Below are 19,326 nucleotides of genomic sequence, written 5' to 3'. Positions count from 1 at the left end.
CTTTGTCTCTGGAGTGTATTTGTACAAATCTAGAACCATCTCTCTTCCTCCATCGCACTTAGACCACATCACCCTCAATCATCCTCAATATCGTCATCACTAATGACCAAATTCTGCACCGACAATCCAGCAACTGACCCATCGCCCTTATGCCGGAACGCAGAACCCTTTTTCCGCGGTGAAGCCTCTTCCGAAGGCTTATCAGTAGCCCACGCGTCACCCGCCATCACACCATCATTCTCCTGCGCGTCCTCAGCCTCAGCTTCATCATCGTCTCCCGTCTGCGGACCAATGCCCTGGAACGACACGACCTTTTCAAGATCCTTGAGCTTGAATGAGTGCAGCGTCGACTTGCGCCCGCGGACGATGGAAGCCATGTACGGCAGACGCTCGAGTAGCATCTCCCTACGAGCCGAGCTGCCTAGAGAAAGCAACGGCGCCGATGCCATACTCGTGTCTGTCTTTGACGATGTTTCCCTGGCCGACTTGGGCTTCGGTTGGTGATTAGCCATCCAGCTACCCATATCTGCCTGCTTAGGTTTTCGAAACGCGCTGGCGCCCTCCGTGAGACTCTTCCGCGGCGCACTTTCCTCGCCCTTCATGAGCTTCGTCGACCAGACGTCAACAAGGCCCTCAAACTCCTCCTTTGTCCGCCACAGCTTGAGACTCGTCGGGTAAAACATCTTGAAGGCGTCCGCACCCTTTGCACCGGTCGAGGCCTTGCGTTTGACGGGCGACGGTAACGAGAAGAGCATACCGCGAACGGCGACGTGGAAGGCAATCTCATCTTGCCGAAGGACATGGCTTCCCGAGTCCTTGCCAAAGTTGGAAACGCTCCTGCCGCCGAAGAAGGAGTCCCATGACGGGAGGACCAGGTCGCTCTCGGATAGGTATTCTATACATCCGTTGACGTAATCCAGGGGTGTCGACGCGTCGAAGGGGGGCACATTCTCGCAGGAGAACATGTAGTTCTCGTGAAGAGCAGAGATGAAGGTCTGTGTATCTGTACCGGTTTCATCCACCAACGTATCAACCGATACCTCCGATGGCTTCGGGCGGGAGTGATGCGCGAGGTAGCTCGGTAAGCGTTCAGCTGGGTTCGTCGTTGAGGGCGCCTCCTCCCTCTTGTTGTAGACCACTTTTCCAACCGCGTGAAAAATACCAAGACTCGCCTCGCGCTGAGAAATGAGCTCCAAGGTATCTTCTTCTCCTTTTGTAAGAGAGATGCCCGCCTTGGCGCCCTTGGACTGCTTGCTCAAGGCAACCTTGGCTCCCCAATCCGCGTCTTGATCACCCTTCAAACACATGAATTCCAGAGAAGAGATTGCACTGCGGATATCCCCTATCTCGCCCAGGCGTTTCAGCACTTGAGGTCCTGGCGTGCGCTTCCTCCCGGATTTGCGTGCTTCTTTCATCACGGTCAACTCCAGGGCTTTCGCGAGCAGGGTAGGCGCAACGGCATTGAACTCGATGACCCGTGTCCCAGGGTGCCGCAAGATCTCGGGGCCAAGCAGTCGGTGGGCAGTGAAGCTATCTGCCGAGGCTGACGTTGTGGTCAGTAGTGTCTCTGAGATGACCAAGACGACAGGCGTGATGGGCTCATTGGCAGATCGCCGCCCGTAATTTGAGAGCGAGGGCATGTTCGACGCCAAATACTCCACGAGGGTGTTTCGAAAGGAGGTCAAGGCTGTCGAAGACCTTGAAAAAGTGTTGGGAAACTCTTCCACGAGGATGATCTTCCCCGATAAGTCGGGTTTCGCGCTGGCGGTACGAGGTGCCTCGGTCGTCAAATCAGTGTCCAACTGGCCAAACTTCCCGCCTCTGCCTAGGAATTCCTGAAATTGAGCAGAAGCTGATGTGTACCCGAGATGTGCGCCAAGTGCACCGGTTGGATTCCTCCACTCCAGGAGCTCGTAGCCCATGTCCCTAGCTAGAAGTCGCATGGTGGTAGTCTTTCCCGAACCCGCAGCACCCTTGAGAATCAGAAGCCGCTGGCGTATCCGTCCGGCAAGAACATCTTCCAACCACTTCCTCACGTCCGAGACCTTCCTCTTGTGTACCGCCAGCTCGTCCAAGTTTATGGGCCCAAAGCGTTCCGACCAAGGTCGCAAGTCGTCGTTGAGAGCAGCCGGCTTATTCGGGCGCGGTGGCTTGAGGAACCTCTGGCTCGATGCTAGACCTGTTGACGACGAGACGGGGGTATTATCTCGAAACCGTTTCCGCGCATTCTGCCCGACAATGCTAGAGGTGCTAGCTTTCTGCTCTGCAACATCATCGTCCTCGGATATCGGGTCGCTTATTATGTCGTCAAGAGGTACTGTCCTCGAAGGAGCAGCTGGCCTTGCGCTGGATTTTGATGCCTGCTTGGAGAACAATGTCATGAGGTTCCCATTGCGGTCCTTCTCTTCCACCTTGACGCGCTTCGTCTGTTTGCCCTTGGCCTTTTCGGGGCTGGTACTCGGGCTCTTTGTGTTCTTGTTCGATGGACCATTGCGTGATTGGAGTATAGCTGACGCCGCGGTGGCTCGACGCTCATCGGGTACACGGCTTTGTGATTTCGTTGGACTAGGAGATGCAGTCGTGCCTCGCGTTTCTGATTTGGTGGGCGAGGATAGGAGGAAATTCGTGAGTGTATTCGTCTTGGGTAGGTCTTCCTCATCGTCTGACTCGACGACATTGCGCCTTCTTCGTTTGGCTGGCGGAGCCATTGGGCAGGATAGTGGTAAAGAAGCTCAACATGAGCGCATGTTCTCTGCAGGTTTGCAGGCCGACCGACGCGTCTGATTTTTTTGCCGGGCAATTCGGAGTTGTTGAAGGCGTGGGCAGGCTGTGAACAATCTGCAAGAAGGAATGACCAAGCATGCACTTACCTACCTCTCTGCCTATGGTGCTTTTGGTGGGCGGCTAAAACACAGCTGCATCCTCGTCATTTTGGAGCCTCGCCAATCTGGATCTGGTCCCCACTTTGATGCACTTTACAGCGAGTGGACACTAACTCATCGCTAAATCATCTGGTCTTGTTGGTACCTGGCGGAAGCCGTACCTACCCATTTTAGTAGTAGGCTTCCCCTTCAATGCTCATATCCCATATTCTCACCTGGGCTTGTGATACCCAAAGAGCAAAAGGCATACAGACACATTTCGGCGAATTCAGCATAGCTGGAATGAGGGTTACACATCACTCAAGCTTCCTGACCACAATCCTTCAACCGATGACAGGACTAGCGTATTTTTGGAAATATAATTCAAGTGAGTGAAGAAGGTCTCAGGACCTAAGATTCGATGCTTCACTGAATGGAGTGAGACCGTCGTCCAATAACAGTGATGCTCCCACACGATGGCGTCGATCGAGGAGGAAAAGTAAATAGACACACAACAAGTCTGAGTTGAAGGATTTGACATATTGACAATTTCATTACACATTCAAAGTCATTTCCATGCTATGTACCCACATGTTGTACAGTAGAGCTAGATTAAAGACAGTCCAAGCTAAGTGAATCCAGCTTGTTCCCAGTTATGTGCCACGCATCAGGACAATTTCGTTTCCCAAAGCATGTTTGCTTCAATAGTAACCTCCAGACTTCAGGTCAGCTGCTCCAAAGGTCCACCCACGGAAGTTGTCGACAAATGTTAGAGCAGACGCCAGGTACCGCTCATGTACGTCACCCCAGGTCCTAGAGGCCTCTTTCATGGCGCGAATCGCTGAGAAGCTGTCAGTTCTTGCATGCTAGGACTTGAGTGCAATAATGGTACTGACCTTTAACATAGTGAGCGTCGGTGGCCCATTGAGAGTTCAAAGCCTCATGCTCAACATGTCCCCAGTGACGTTGCTTCAAGTCCGTCTCTACATTATCGGGGTCGATCTTTGGCCGCAACAGGGAAATATAGACACCGAGTACTAGCAACCACCACTCCCTTACTAAGCTTATGTGAAACTTGGCCGGAATGACCGGGAGGAGAATTCGGACGGCGTGGCTCGTTGTGAGGAGATGCACTGTGAAGAAGTTGTATCCGTGGGTGCCGCTGGGTATGGTCGCCACTAAGAGCGCAACCGCAAGCTCCTGTGACTCTTCGAACTGCTTCACCGGGTCTGTGATGGTCCAGGCATTCCAATATTCCAGGACAACGTCTTCATGCTTTGCAAACAAGACGTCGAGATTGCCCAGGGATGGTTCCTTAAACAATCCATCGAGTCGCTTATCATCTGCGACTTTGTGAATCAGCTCGAACGTCGACTTTGAGCTAAATGGTGACGGCTTCGTGTATTTCTTTTCGTCGAGGTATTGGTGGAAGAAATTATATTGCGTGGCAGCCAATGCCAGGGCCTCGATCGCGATCTCCTTGGAGTTCATCTCGTAAGCGTATCCGAGGTGGATGAGGGGGTGGCCAACTATATGAGGGGTCAGCAAATGTACTTCGTCATTCCTCTGTGCAATACGCACGACCACCAATAAGCCCATGGACCAAAGGCTCGTCGCCAGTAAACATGAACTCGTCGACGACCTTCTTCCACTCGTAGGAGTTATTCGCCAAAGAGTCTTCAAAGAAGTCGACATAGGCCCTCTGGTATGTCTTGTCGCCAAGGAGGTCTCTCCAGTCATCGTCGGTAACCTCGGCGGGAGATTCCCTCCATGGCTCCAGCTCCTTCGCTTCGGCTTCGTAGATATTTTGGAGCTGGCGGTCATTCGCACCTAGCAGATACGCAGACGAAAGAACGTGTGCCGTATGGTTGTCGAACTGGAGGTTGTGGTAGATTATGGAGTGGTTGACGTGGTTGGCCCTCAGCAGGTGCTTGAGGCATCTCGCTCGCCGGTCGTGGTCGGTCTCGACATCGTGAACTTCGACAGGAGGGATGTTGATGGTTTGCGCCTTTTCGCCGTCTGAGACGAAGAGGTTGACGATTGGAACGTAAGAGAGAAGACTGGGCGCCATTTTTGCAAGTGAGACCTTCAAGAAGTTCCCATTGTTGGAGGAGGGAGAAGTATTGCGACAGAGCTGCAGATACAAATTGCCGTTAAAGACATGGCGCGACCCTCCGAGAAGCGTTGGGAAAGTGACGTTTGATGGGTTTGACTGAGTGGGGCTATTGTATGCAGGGAAGTGCGGGCACGTCCTCTTTTCGCAGGGACCGTCCCACCTCGGCGCACTTTAAAGTGCCCAGCGCGACCACGCCCAAGCTGCTGGACGCTGGCACCTTCAACTTCTCAACCCCGCCATTCCCGGCCGGCTGCCCCGCTAATTATCGGTCGTCCGGGAACGGAACGCCAGCAAAGGCATTCCTTCCGAGGGCCCTTTCCGGCGCTGCCTCTTCAGTATATCAATCTTCTCAGTGATCCTCCTGATACCTATTGAGACACAAGTTAGTCTCGTACAGAGCTGTTCAAACCTTGTTCTATAAGAATTGCTGAGCTTTAGAACCCTGCCTCAAAGCTCAACACAAGTATAGTGCTCTCGTCACTCGTCGTTGCCATCACCATCAAGAAGGAGGATAGAGCAACGTTCGTAAGTCCTAAGTCAGAAGCTCCCATGGTGAGAGAATAAAACACACAGTTCACAATCTTCGTCTGAGATGACAGAAAGCCCTGTGACATCGCCAAGTGTGCTGCATGCCGGGCAATACGCAGGGGGGTGTAGCTGAAGGTAGCACGCGGCTGCCATCGTTCCATGTAGAGACACAGAGAGTCTTGCAAATGAAACCTATCGAGACAAGATAAATAATCACATATCCCCCATGGTCTAGGTAATTGGTTCTCACATGGTCGACCTCGACATGGTCTTCCTCCATATTTCATCCCAGTTTGTCAAAACAAAGGCTCGAGGTCATCCATGCTCTTGGGTGAACATGAACTGCACCATCCTCCAGACACGCATTCACGCTGTCCGGCGCTTACTGGTCATCTTCAGCTGCGATTCCCGGCTTATGTAACGCCGGCCGGGGAGCCATAGGTAGACCGGTCTACGCTGCGCGCATGAACGGTTGCAATTCTCGGTCAAACATGGGTGTCTGATTGGTATTCCGTTTTTACGGGGCTTATGTGAATTGGCCAATAGCGTGTACAGTTGTCACCGAAATCTACAACACCATGGCTCGCGATGCATGGGATTGAAGAGCCTCAGCACGAGATGGTCTATAAACTATTGAGGATGTAGCAAAACCCCTCACAAAACTTAGAAACAACACATCCCGGGGATCACATTACAGCTGTCAAATCCTGCAATCCTTGCCAAACACTGGGTCTCTGAAATTACCCTTCTGCAAGACCTATCCAGTCACATCGACTTACATGACCGAAATGGAGGTTGGGAGTGATATCCACATCTTCTTGGGCACCTACCCGAGGAGGTCGGCAAACAGCCCAGCATCTTTCTATGTCACACCTAGGCTTGCTCGAGGCGGTCAAGAAGTCTTTTCAAATGAACAAAGGCCTCAAGAGACCTACTTCGAGGAGGCGACCTGGGCCCAGTACATTGGGGACACTTCCAGCTCTTCAGGACTCTCCTCAGATGACGGCCGAGTGTCCGAGATGTTCCCTACCTATCCAGCCTCCGTTGGCACCCGCTCCATTACGGACGACTCTTCCTCTGTTCACACCCCGGAACCTGTAACGCCCAACGATGAACCGGCTTCCATTCTATCCAGCTCCCCATCCTCTCTCGAGGTTCAACTACATGGTCAGGGATCCTACGGCGACCTTAGCCGGCTGCGTGGATACGACGACAAGTTGACTACGCCGCACTACGATCCAACTCAGAATCCTCCCAGATCTCTGACTCTTCAGGTCGATGCCCCTACACGCGTTACCAAGAAGTCAGCAGCCTCCAGACAACGGGTTGTCAAAGATGTCAGAAAGGTTAATCAAGTGAGAGGGACTGGAGCTTGCCTGAAATGCCGAATCCAGAAGGTACCCTGCTCGACTACCGATCCGTGTGGTACATGCACAACCTTCAGCAACAAGGAACAATCTGCTGAGGTCTGTTGTATCCGGGGAGATTTGAGCACCGTTGCCAAGGAGTGTTCCTCCAGGAGATGTGAGCCGTGGTACTTCCAGCTTGATATACTCAAACCTGACCTATTCTAGTCACTTGCTTGGCTCAAAAGGAAGACCGCGCTGTTAATGATACACTGAGACAAGCACGGCCTGAGTTCCGAGGGCCGGTCTTTCACGGGCAGATTCTCTTTGAGAAGGACTACAGTAAAGCTTCGATCCCTGCAGCCTTGAGGAATTACTATTGCACAGCACCTAATCACGGCGGTTGCACCTTTTCGAGAGATCATCCCAATCCCGCATTGTCGCAGGAACAGCTCGTCAAGTGGGCCGAACGCCAGGTTTTGCCAGAAGATCATAGGACATTCGAAGGTGGCATTGAATCGTTCATCAGACACTACTCCAAGCCTTCCCAATGCAGCCGCTATAGCGTTGTTAGTCATCGGCCCCAGGTATGAACTGAATGCCTGCATGAACGTCTCCGTACTATATGCAGGCGTCCGAGAGTGGCCACCTCTAACAGCTTCCAGATGCAACTCTTGCAAAAGGTACATACCTTCAAGTCAATGTACAAAGTATATCGGACGCCAAATTTCTACTTCGCGCCATCGGACAATAGTCCAATTACCGAGCTGTCATTCTCAGCACAAGCTCAGATGAGAGGCGTCGCCAAGTCCGCTCTGGAAGCATCTGAACGAGATATTCTCGCCGAATTAGACAAGTATCTGAAGAACAAAATGGATATCAACGACAGGCCAGCTGTCTGGGCCGCATTGTGGCAAATGATGCTCATCTATCGAGACTTGCTCAAGAACATACGGTCATGGCATACCGCCAATAATGCCGAGTCTCTTCTTAATGCCATGGCGGTCTTCTACGGAAGTTCTTTTCGCACATCAGCAGCGTTAAGAATGACTCTGGATAAGACCAGTTACGGAGAGATTGCCAATTCATTTGAAAATGCCTTGAGCCTCCGCGATACCTTCTGTGAGCATACTCAGATTACCTGTCACCGTTGAGTCAACAAGTCTAATCTCCACCAGATCGACAGATTACTGCAGGCGTGAACGTTATTGATCAGCGTCTCAAGACTCTAGTTGTAGATCCAGAGATGAAGGTTCTCAAACGAAGGCAACCCAAAAAGTCGGTCGGTGGTAAACGCTCCGCTGCTGGAGAACAAGACGATGAAGACGATGTTATGGGAAGTTGTTGATAATGACTTTGATTTCCTTATCCCCACCGATGGCTACCGGAAGACTTTCTTTACTCAAATTTGACTAGCGAGCGGAACACGATTGAAGTTCATAGAAGCTGAATCCATCTCGTCTAACATGTTTCCAATGCTCGGATAATTGTGATGCGAAGGTCTTCCCGTGCTTCAGCTTTATTAACTGTCTCATGGCGCAATCTCTGAGAAAGGATTTTCCATGGCGCTATACAGTGATAGCCATTGTCCTTATCTTTCGCCATGGCCGAGAAAACTGCAGACATGCCCTCTACCGTGCGTATTTTGTCAGCGCAGGGTATCCATCCATGAGCATGTTCGTGGCGAACGAATTCGAGGATTTGCCCTGCGATTGCCGCCGCAATTATGGCGGAAAAGGATGTTCCACTGAGCTTGAACGGCTCACTCGATAGAGCAGGTATTGGTAGCTCGACATCTTCACCAAGTACTGCGAAGTTGTATTTCGCGTGCGGTGATGGCGAAGGATTGAAGTCGCAATTCGCTCGAATACCGGCCGTCGTAGAAAACATGCAGAATAGTTTCAGGCTGGTGTAAAGACGGGCTGGAAAGGCAATATCTCTGATGTTGCCAAAGTTGGATGCCGCCGCAAAGGTAAGAACTTTGGCATTGCAAGCATCATTGATGGCAAGCTCCAGATCTGTATTTGCTGCGTCGAAACCTGAAGGCATTACTATGATGTCGGCTTCCCAGACAGTCCGAGCATGGTAAATCGCCTTCTTTGTTAGTCACGAGTATTCGGAAATTGGACTTCACTCACCCGTGCCATTAGACTGGCTGTATCATCGGAGGCATTGTGTCCCTCAAATACTCTTCCGACATAGATCTGCGCGGACGTGTATATCTTTTTAATCAAGGCGACCGCGCAGGTCCCATGATTCGTGTTGTCCTGGTGGTTGAACCCGTTGACCGAAATGAAGTCTTCGTAACTCGTGGTGAGGCTTCTTAGTTCACGTCGAACTCCAGTGTCCAGGATTGCAATCCTTGATGGCTGAGAACTATAATTCTTGGATAAAGGACTCCGAATAACTCGGTCGAATGTGTCGAACTCTTCGAACCAATGAGTTGATGACAAGGTACCGCTACATCACCAGCTGTCAGCTTCTACTCCATTATTCCATTGGCTGGGGCATCATACCTTGACATAGGACCGTAGGCGAGCGATGTAGGCAGAGAAGAAGCACTAGCTCGTTAGCTCCTTAAGACAACCGAACCCGGGGAAAACAACACACCTGAGATGAGATACGTTGAGATGATCTTGCGGTGAATCCCAATTGGCCTGGCTGTTCGAACCGATGAGCCTTGCGCCATGCTGGTCATTGGATGCTCTGCCAGGAGACTTCAGTGTTCGACTTGACGTAGGAGGATTCAGAATGACTGGAGTTATTTCCTCAAAGTCGGGGTCGTTGGTCCAATTGGTACGGTAACACGAATGAAGAACGTTAACGATGCGCTCCTCTATTGCGTGGCGGAGGCCCTCGTCATCATCTGCATATTCCAGAAAACTGTGTATATCAAGACACCGCTCTACTACGTCTGCAAAGGCAGCAAAGAAGTCATTCTCCGCTCTCTTCGCCGCAAGTACTCTTTTTCCAACAATAAGATCCGTATTCGCGTGTGGTCTACCGTCAACTTGCACATCACTGGGTAGTCTGAGGGTCTCTATACCGACACCGAGCTCTATTTCGAGAAGCATAGTCCCTAGAGCAAGAATCTTGGGGAAAGAATGCACCATCGCGGAATTCTTTGACTCCGTACAGCCGTCAAAGTGTGCTGAGAGGAAAGGCTCATTGACATAGATGCCAGCGAGTTTTTCGCCCCGCTGTTCGAACATGAAATGAACGTCGCTCTTGGTCCATGGGTTACGCATCCATTCGGACCCATATAGTTGCCAGAAAGACTTAGCTAGCACATAAGATAGCAAGATTTTGCGTGACGGATTCAGCCTTGCCCCGTGATGGGTCACTAGATCGTGGAGTGAGATGCTGGACTCGTGAAGAAGGAAGCCGACAGAGAATCGTTGCATAGGCTGCATGAACACCTTTCCATCGCTTAGTGCTTCGAAACTCAACTGGCATTGGTTTCTGCATGTTATGAGTTGACAGAAGGTTTGCTTAGAAACCGCTATGGCATTTTGCGCCATGGGAGTAGAAGATGGATCATCCGCATACCTAGCTCTCCTGCAAGCAATGTCAACGTACGGCGACCACAACCTTAAGTCAGTGATTAAGGCACTGCGCACCTGGTTCTTGGGATAGAAATTTGCACGTCCTGCCATTGAGACAGGGCGGGATGATCCTGTCGATGCGGATGATCCAGGAAGAAGAGTCGGAATTTCATAGCATCAGGGGGTTCGGCATGAGAACCACACCCCCGAAGCTGTAAGTTTGCCGTGATGTGGCCCGCCATATTATCCTGAGAGCATAGACATATAGGGGATAGAGTTTCGTATAGCGCGCTGATATACCCTTGACAGTCCCATCGCTGCTGCGCCTTCAAATCCTTGCTATCAGGCGTTACTTCGAGCAACTCGGTCATCCGACTTGGCTGAGTTGATATGTGGATTTTGGCCAATGCTTGAAGAAAATGGTCTTGTCTTCGTAGTTTCTTATACGACGCTAATATGCGCATAGCCTGTTTGAATTTGCTTCTGCCTGCATCCCGGCGTTGAAGGATCTCGTATTGGCTGAGATCGCCTGCCTCGACAGTAACCTTGAAAGTTCTAGGGTACTAAAGCAGAAGTCTTCGTCAGTTCGTTGGGCGTTATGTAATTGGTGGAAGTCAAGCTTAGCACTATGAACCTACTTGACCCAGCTCCTCCAGGAGAGCTAAAAGCTTCAGAACGCGGTCGACATTATTTGGGAGCTCGAGCCCTCTCGTCTCCTTGAGCCACTCAGCTATGAAAACCAGCTGAACCCTCAGATTGACCAGGAATGCTTTCGGGGTATTACCACTCCTGAAGAGTTCAGATACCGTATCGGAGATAGTTCGCAGGCCATGGTTTGCGAGTTGGAGCGCATCGCGTCCCAGCGTAGGGACCATTGCTGCTATTAGGGTGAGTGGTGAACGCGACTGTTACGTGTTTACAAAAGTTGCGTATGCGGCAGCTAGACGAAAGAATCCCCAGAGATTTGCCTTCAAGCCTTCTCATGTGGGGTGACCAAATCCTGATTGGTGCATTGATCAGCGAATGAGCTGACTGCATGCTGCGCGGGCACAGGATAGATATCAAGGCTGGCAAAGCCCGGCGAGTCTTGTAAACGTTCGAGAGATGAATGATGAAGCTGCCTCGGGCCCTTGGAAGCATACGATGAACAGTGAAGACGCTCCTTGCGTGGTATCTACAAGCACCCTAGGGCCTGGCCAAGTAAAAGTAAGTAAGTAAGTAAGTGGATATAACGGGGGTTTGGAGCATCAATCAAAGCAGCATTTAATTCCCCATCATGAACTTCAAATGGCTCTATTATCGGGTGTTGGCAGACTATCATGGTTCAGAACAAACACATCGTCATTGATGTTCATTGGGCATGGGCATACATCAAGCCCTTCGTCTCGCAATGTTTGGGTGACTTCACCACCGATATCCATTTCGCTGTCCAAACTTCCAAATGTTGCGCCATGTGAAAGCGTTTCAAAAGACCACTTCCGATCGATAAAGCCTTTTGATATCTTTGCCAAGCGAACTGCCCATACGAAGTCGGTCAATCTGTGTGCCGATGTTGCAACGGCTTTGTCCTTCGAGCAGCCAACTTGTAAGTCCATTTCAGCGATGCCGAGCGGAGCTTCACTATGCGTACGTGCGGTCAGTCCTACACCCAATAGTTGCTTAAGAGAGGCCGTCTGGCGACTACTCACATCCCTGGCCCCCCAACTGTCTTCTTAATTGCAGTTATAGAAGCCCCACTGGAAGCGCCTCGCGCTATGGCAATCCCTGTAATCATGAACATCGTCGATGTCTTCAACCGACCTTGCTTCTTGAGATGGTCGCGAACTTCATTTGTACTGACACTTTCCTCGACGAAATTATTGGTAGGTTGGATAATGAACGTCTCGAGAGCTTCGAATTCCCAATGATTGCTGACACTCTTGTCGAAAGCAAACCCGGCATCTAGCTTAAGCGTCACCCCGGCAGCCGCAGCGATGGGCGCGCTGGCCGTCGCGGTAATCTCTGCACCGCGGCCAGTGTCCATCTGCCGGTTTAGCCCCCACGCCTTGCTCGGATGAATCGGCATGTTCGGCGGGATGTCGAGCGGTTCGTCTCGATTGATGATGTTGTCGAGATGTCGGAGGTCAGGTATCAGGTGTCCTAGACAAATCGGGCCTCGTGAAGGCCCGAATCCGGTTTTGGGTATTTCCGGCGGAGGATAGTGCGTCTGTGAAAGGACGAACCAGCATTTCGAACCCATCTTGATCGAACTGTCAACAAAAATTCGATTCCTCGGGTTTGACCAGATGGTAGAAGTACTACCAGGCAGCGTCCTTCCTTTCCAAATATTTGTCAAGAACGAAAGTGTGCTGTATCATGCAGCCATCTAGGAACGTTATAGGCCCACCAACCTCACGCTATTCGCTCTATTAGCGAGTCACCTGATAAGCACTTCTCGGACTGAGCCGCCGGGCAGGAACGTCCAGCTACCTCAAACACACCATCTTCCCAATAGGCATCGCAGCTTTCAAATCCTCATCTGTGATCAACGCCAAGGCAATGTTAACATACCGCCGAGATTGAGAGTCTCTCCTTCAAACCCGTTGTACCATGGCGCCGAGAAATTTCCAATCCCGCTCCTCTCTTCACAAAACAGACATTCGTCAACGTGCGGTAGCATGTCAGGCACTATTTGCCACCCCCCGTTATTCTATGCCAGACATATCAGAATTGGACTGGTTTGAGTACCGCGAAGCCGAATACAACCTCTGGTGCAAAGTGATGAAAGCGAATCAGAAGGGCAAATCGTCACTGGACCATCGAGTCCGCGACCATGCCGATGCACGTCAATTGATTCAAGATCTATTAGATGGCTTATGCGAGTCGCTCGAAGATCTCTTGAGACTAGGTAAATGATAGTACTCAGTAGTGTTTTCATTCTTTCACTAATCTTGATAGCTCGCTTGAAGCCATCAATAATCGCCGAGTGTGCTTTTAAACGCCAGGATGGCGAGACAACAGACGAAGCTAGCTCATCAAGCGGAGATTCTGAAGATGATAGCGAGATAGAGCTTCACCAAGACGACATCCACCGGCGAGAAATTGAGTACCACATGTTTTACATCAAAGCAACTATCTCACAGCTTGTCAATCTGTCGACCCGGATTCGGCAATCAGGCGTCAAGTATCGCTATCAAAAAGCCGATGAATCACTCAAAGAAGGGGACTTCGACGACTACGTACAATCCTGGAGGAGCAGTATTCTTGGCGGCAAACTTGCAAAAGCGACTGCTACTGTGCCCTATCAGACGGGCGCAATCGCTGACTTCCTCCACGAAAGTCGACTGACGATTGTGCAAAGACGCTTGATACGTGCTAACCTTCTTCGTCGGAATAGGATCCGGTTTGTTCGAGAATCACATATGAATCGTGAGGAACCCATTGCAGAAACGGAAGCGACATTTGAACCGCAGTCTACAAACCAGGAGATCCTAGATTGCGAACCCGACGTCGTGTCTCAGGCTCTACCTGACGAGAACATTCCTTGTCAAACAAGTCCTAAGGTGGTCCCATCGGTGGTCCCTTCGATGTCGCATACAGCCACGGAAATTGGCTCTCAATTTGATCTATCAGTCTTCTTGAAAGAAAAATCACCATCTGTTGCTACTCGAGCCACTCGAATCGGAGGTCGAGATGATCTAGAGTACCCGAAATGTCCTAAACCACCCACGATTGGCACTCCACTAGCTTGTCCTTACTGCGCCGATGTAATACCAGAACAATGTCACAGGAGTCCTTCATCCTGGAGGTAAATCAAATCAGGGCTGGGAACCTCGTAGTTCTGCAGACGCAATCATGGTGCTAACTTCTGTCAGAAAACACGTAGCTAATGACATATTGCCCTATGCTTGTTATTACGAAAACTGCGACACGCCTGATCTCATGTGGTCTACTTCTGACAAGCTGATGAATCACCTAAATCAGTTTCACTCTCGGATCGAATGGACTTGCCCATGGTGTCCTTCAGATCGTGGAGGCAAGCATTTTCTTTCTTTCAGCAGCCGGCAGTGTTGGGAAACACATGTGACCGAAAAACACCAAGATACTGCACCGTACACAGGACTATCATCTCTATCTGAGGTTTGCGAGCGCATCACGCTGGAACCTGTATCGTGTCCTTTATGTACACACGGCAATGACCTCACTCAGCTAGTCGACGATGATCACATCCTCTGGCATGTACACGAGTTCGCGCTGAAATGTTTTCCATGGGAAGACACTAATGAAGAAGATGACGACGACCAAAGCATGATTGACATTGACTTAGAATTAGTCAGAGAAAGAACCGAGGACCTAGTGAACTTTTCCCCGGAAGACGGTAATGCATCATTTCTGGAGGAACCGGCACGTCACTCCGATGGTTCAGACTCGGACGTGACACATCTTCAGCCTGGCAAGGGCACAAGACAAGCAGAAATCTCATCTGAATCCACAATTCCAAGCACTGATCCAGAACTCTTCGAGTTCTACTATAGGGTCTGCTCTCCCACTGGAGCTGGAGTGATCCCTCCATCCCCTGGTGGAAGACGACCTCCATCCCCTCTAGATCTAGGACAAGAGAACCATCTTGAATCTGAGATAGGGGCCGCCACGGATATCAGGATTTCTTCAGGCAGCTACTCAGGGCAAAATGCAGTACCAACATCGCCAAATACGAGCTCCTTTTCTGAAGTGGCCTTGTGGGATGGGCATTCCCTAGACGGTTGTCCTTCATCCCTTTCATCTCTTCTCGTTGAATCTGGAGATCAGGAAGACCTGGGCAAGCCCAAAGTACCATTGTTCAACTCATCGAGAAAATTCTCTCCCATGAAATCGGACAATACCAAAACCAATATGGTCCGCACCGTCGGTGCTTGTATGAGATGCCGTATACAGAAGGTTACATGTACTGCGGAGGGTGTTTGTGACAGATGCGTCAAGGCTCATCCGAAGGAACCCCAGAGCTCCTGCTTTCGGGAAGACTTGATTGTGATCGCAAACAGCTTGACCCAACAGCGCTGTGAGTTTACGATCATCGTCACTGGAAAATCTCCAGTTAAAACTATGCTCGTTAACAAGCTAATACGTCTCAGTCGCTGGGTTGGACAGAGTTAAGGACATTGAGGTCAAGGAGCTGCTCAGAACCGCCCGACCTCAATACTTAGAGCCAATCTTTAAGGGAGCGGTAGTCTTTACTCGTGGCTGGCCCCAGTTTCGGCTTCCCACCACGTTGCGAAACTACCAGTGCCTGGATGACATGTCACGACAGGTTCACTCAGGTTGTGTTCTTTCCAGAGAGCATGGGGGTGTTCCCTCATATCAGGACCTCGTCAAATGGGCAGAGCAGATGATATTACCCGAGGACCGCGGCACCTTTGAAGGGAGCATCGAACATTTCATCAAGATGTACTCCGCGCCTCAAAGGTCGCGCTCATACGTCAGACGGCCACAGGTATAGCGCAGCATCTACCCAACGCACATTGCTCCCAGTGCTGACTGTGTCACAGATGGAACTTCTGGACAAGGTCCACACCATGAAATGCATGTACAAGATCTGCTGCCAGGACGACTTCGTCTTCATTCGCGACGATACTGGAGCAGTGAAATACCTGCCCTTGCCTGCCAAGGCAGAATTGAGAGCCATCGCCCGCATGGCTCTCGAGACAGCCGAGAGAGATATCCTCAAGGCACTCGACAAGCTCAAAGCTGCTGCGACTAAAGTTCCCGAACAAGACTTGCCTGCTCTGTGGGCCACCTTGTGGCAGCTGATTTTCATCTACCGAGACCTCCTCAGGAACAGGACACCGCGAGACAACGACGCGGGAGCTCTCCTCAACGCGGTGGCCGTCTTTTACGCAGCCCACTTCAGGACTTTAGCCTCACTTGGTAAGCTGTCTATGGACAGCCTGCAACGTCATTGGGGACCTGGCGAGACTCAGCAGGCGCAGCTGTCTGGTGCGTTTGACCATGCTCTGAGTCTTCGCGATACTCTCCGTAGGTCTACTACCCACGCTTTTTGAGCTGTGAGCTGTCACTAATAGAATGGCGGCTAGACCGAACAATCGCAGCAGGTATTGACGAGATCGACCACCGCCTCAAGGCATTGGTTGTTGATCCCGAGATGAAAGTGCTGGGACGACGTACGAATAAGAAAACGAGCGGTGGCAAGTGACTTGCTGCACCGCTCAAGTGAAGTGTGAAAGTGAGACTGTGGAAGCCCGAGGGGCCCTGTCTTCTGATGACGTTATGAATACCCACGAAGATTATGATGTACGACACGAATGATTGATTCTCCTTTATTTCTCTCGATTATAGCGCACCTTTATGCTGGCCTTTTTCTTTAATATGTAGGATTGGCTGGTGCTTTGGTTCATGGGAGTTTTGCGTTCACACGATATCAGGGACCTGGTCTCTGAAGTGCGATGGCGTTCAGCTGGTCTTTTGAATCTGACGTTTGGATTCCTCCCCTTCAAAGGCCTTGCTAGAAAATAAGCCAACAATTAATCCATTGGTCTGAAATAGAAATGATTCTCAATCCGAGAACCAGAAGCTTATTTCGTCCCATTTTAGCTCGCGAAGCTATTCTCTTGCACAGTCTGGATGGCAAGTGACGTGGGCTCACGATGATTCGTCGACCCGGGATCTTGGAGCCCAGAAGTCAGCTTCATTGGCATCAGCGGGTTCCATTCTCAAGATAAGCCCCAACTTAGCTCTTATCTGGGTCCGAACCAGCGGGGTCAAGGAAGACCCTGGATCTTATTATCCGAACATTCAAACATGACTCCATGGGATATGTGGCGGCCAAATCAAAGGTCGGGTTCATATCTATGGGTCCCTTCTTTTTGCGCGGGAAACCCACACTGTTAGTCTCTAACAATAGTTGACCGAGGGAACGTAGACACTCAGACTAAACGAAAATGAATAGCAGCTTGACGAACTCCGCGCATAACTTGATTCTTTAATTATCAGACCCTCATCAGATCAATCGTATACTGAGGCTGGCAGCAATATCCGATTGAACGACAAACCGTGCACTCATACGATGGCATCGTCAGACCATCCCTATCAGAAGCTTGACATTGACGAGCGAGTCAAGCGTGTTCTTCTCAGGACGCCGCTCATCGACGGCCACAATGACCTGCCTCAGCAACCGCGGGCATGCTTTCACGGCAAGATTCACAACAATCCGAAATTCGATTTCGCAAATGGATTTGAGAGGGGAATGACGGATATCCCCCGACTGAGAGAGGGTGAGTTGCTAGATCCTGTCTCGTTTTACCCCCGTAGATCTACATGACTTACACGACATAAAGGTGCCGTCGGAGGCCAATTCTGGTCCATTTGCGTCCCTTGTCTCAGGTCCGCGGAGAACTTTTCGACAGCAGAGTACTCGGACATGGCGCGCGACGCCATTGAGCAGATTGATATGACGCTTCGGCTTGTTGAGTCGTACCCGGAGACGTTTGAATTGGTGAATGGACCAAATGATGTGAAGAAGATATACGAGTCTGGGAGGATAGCTTGCTCCATCGGTATTGAAGGGTGCGTGTTCAATTTGAGGAGTTGAGAGGCTCACGAGAGACTGACCAGATTGGTAGATTGCACATGGCTGGCAACAGTATTGGTATTATCAGAGCATTTTACCGCCTGGGCGTCAGATATGTAAGTTGGAAATGCTTAGAGATGCTGGTAGTTTTGGTACTGATTTTGCTAGTGCACTCTCACTCATGTCTGCAACAATGCATTCGCCGATAGCTCAACATCCAAAGTCGGCGCTGTGCACGGCGGACTCTCTAAGCTGGGACGTGCAGCATTGATCGAGATGAACAGATTAGGTGAGCAAGACAGTTCGGTCAAACAAGCAGCCCGCTCACCAGCCCTCCGCAGGAATGATTGTAGACATCTCCCACGTCTCAGAAGACTGCGCCAAGCAAGTCCTCGAGCAGACCCGCGCACCAATCATGTTCTCCCACTCCAACGTCAAGGGCGTCTTTGACTGTCCCCGCAACGTCCCGGACCACATCCTAGACATGGTCCCAGCCAACGGTGGCATCGTGATGGTGACCTTTGTTCCGGAGCATGTCACCACACGTAGGAGGGACGCCAAGATGGATATGGTTCTCGACCACTTATTCTACATTGCTGAGCGCATCGGCTGGGACCATGTCGGTCTCGGCTCCGACTTTGACGGTATCGCATCTGTCATTCCCGGCTTGGAGGACGTCAAGTGCTACCCGAGACTTCTCAAGGCTATTCTTGACAGGGGTGCAACTGAGGAGCAGCTTGCTAAGGTCGCTGGTGAGAATATCTTGAGAGTGTGGCGTGGTGTTGAGAAGGTCAGGGATAAGATGAAGGCTGAAGGAGTATTGCCGGTTGAGGATGTGTGGGAAGATCGGACTTGGTGGAGGTATGATGGGTACTACCAGATGCCGGATCCTGATCCTGAGGATAAGCTGGGCTTGGACTGGTATGGTGTTCCGCCTCCGGATGAGGGCTTGTATCTGGACGACAAATAGGACTAAAAACTATCCAATGAAATTTCATGAAATGATTCTCTTGAATTGAAAAATTGCATGATTACTCCTTCGCAAGTATACTGTACGGATGATGTGAGTAATCCATTCAAGGTTCACGGTTCATCATATCGCCCCAAATTCTGAGCTTATAATCTCACTGAAGCCGAATCCTGGTGACTGATACCTGATACTGTCTTGATACCTAGTTCGACTGTCTCGACGCCTCCCAAAAAAAAAAAAAAAAAAAAGGGTCTATAAAATCGCAAACTACCCATTCTCGGAAGCACAGCTGGTCGCTGCAACATTATGCGCGGGGTAGCATCTGCACAAGTCATGGCCGCGGATGACTTCAACCGTGATAAGACGTTTCCGCGGGAAGCAATAACCCCCCCCCCC

The 19,326-nt window shown here is 50.7% G+C and overlaps 7 protein-coding genes across 7 annotated transcripts; 3 read left to right on the top strand and 4 right to left on the bottom strand.

Annotated features, from left to right (window-relative positions):
• Positions 1-74: 74 nt before the first annotated feature.
• Positions 75-2,708, bottom strand: CPAR01_14540 (Rad17 cell cycle checkpoint protein; the record flags this gene model as incomplete). The annotated part of the gene is made up of 1 exon (XM_060498791.1): positions 75-2,708. The coding sequence occupies one exon, from the start codon at positions 2,706-2,708 to the stop codon at positions 75-77; it is 2,634 nt and encodes an 877-aa protein (XP_060342254.1).
• An 854-nt stretch (positions 2,709-3,562) lies between these two features.
• CPAR01_14539 (uncharacterized protein) lies at positions 3,563-4,932 on the bottom strand (the record flags this gene model as incomplete). The annotated part of the gene is made up of 3 exons (XM_060498790.1): positions 3,563-3,702; positions 3,758-4,390; positions 4,443-4,932. 3 exons carry the CDS (start codon positions 4,930-4,932, stop codon positions 3,563-3,565), a joined length of 1,263 nt encoding a protein of 420 aa, XP_060342253.1.
• A 1,361-nt stretch (positions 4,933-6,293) lies between these two features.
• Positions 6,294-8,199, top strand: CPAR01_14538 (uncharacterized protein; the record flags this gene model as incomplete). The annotated part of the gene is made up of 4 exons (XM_060498789.1): positions 6,294-7,029; positions 7,080-7,438; positions 7,517-7,973; positions 8,030-8,199. 4 exons carry the CDS (start codon positions 6,294-6,296, stop codon positions 8,197-8,199), a joined length of 1,722 nt encoding a protein of 573 aa, XP_060342252.1.
• A 113-nt stretch (positions 8,200-8,312) lies between these two features.
• CPAR01_14537 (extracellular alkaline serine protease) lies at positions 8,313-10,507 on the bottom strand (the record flags this gene model as incomplete). Its single annotated transcript, XM_060498788.1, has 3 exons — positions 8,313-8,948; positions 8,990-9,227; positions 9,462-10,507. The coding sequence occupies 3 exons, from the start codon at positions 10,505-10,507 to the stop codon at positions 8,313-8,315; spliced, it is 1,920 nt and encodes a 639-aa protein (XP_060342251.1).
• Positions 10,508-11,022: 515 nt separating this feature from the next.
• Positions 11,023-12,635, bottom strand: CPAR01_14536 (uncharacterized protein; the record flags this gene model as incomplete). The annotated part of the gene is made up of 2 exons (XM_060498787.1): positions 11,023-11,276; positions 12,197-12,635. The coding sequence occupies 2 exons, from the start codon at positions 12,633-12,635 to the stop codon at positions 11,023-11,025; spliced, it is 693 nt and encodes a 230-aa protein (XP_060342250.1).
• Positions 12,636-13,087: 452 nt separating this feature from the next.
• CPAR01_14535 (uncharacterized protein) lies at positions 13,088-16,586 on the top strand (the record flags this gene model as incomplete). Its single annotated transcript, XM_060498786.1, has 6 exons — positions 13,088-13,283; positions 13,334-14,142; positions 14,585-15,434; positions 15,508-15,866; positions 15,922-16,408; positions 16,456-16,586. 6 exons carry the CDS (start codon positions 13,088-13,090, stop codon positions 16,584-16,586), a joined length of 2,832 nt encoding a protein of 943 aa, XP_060342249.1.
• An 870-nt stretch (positions 16,587-17,456) lies between these two features.
• Positions 17,457-18,930, top strand: CPAR01_14534 (membrane dipeptidase; the record flags this gene model as incomplete). The annotated part of the gene is made up of 5 exons (XM_060498785.1): positions 17,457-17,664; positions 17,728-17,956; positions 18,013-18,076; positions 18,129-18,249; positions 18,302-18,930. The coding sequence occupies 5 exons, from the start codon at positions 17,457-17,459 to the stop codon at positions 18,928-18,930; spliced, it is 1,251 nt and encodes a 416-aa protein (XP_060342248.1).
• Positions 18,931-19,326: the final 396 nt, after the last annotated feature.

Source organism: Colletotrichum paranaense (assembly GCF_030867605.1).
Source record: "Colletotrichum paranaense strain IMI 384185 chromosome Unknown Scaffold_16.1, whole genome shotgun sequence".
Classification (NCBI taxonomy): Eukaryota; Fungi; Ascomycota; class Sordariomycetes; order Glomerellales; family Glomerellaceae; genus Colletotrichum; species Colletotrichum paranaense.
This window is presented reverse-complemented; position numbering and strand designations above follow the sequence as displayed.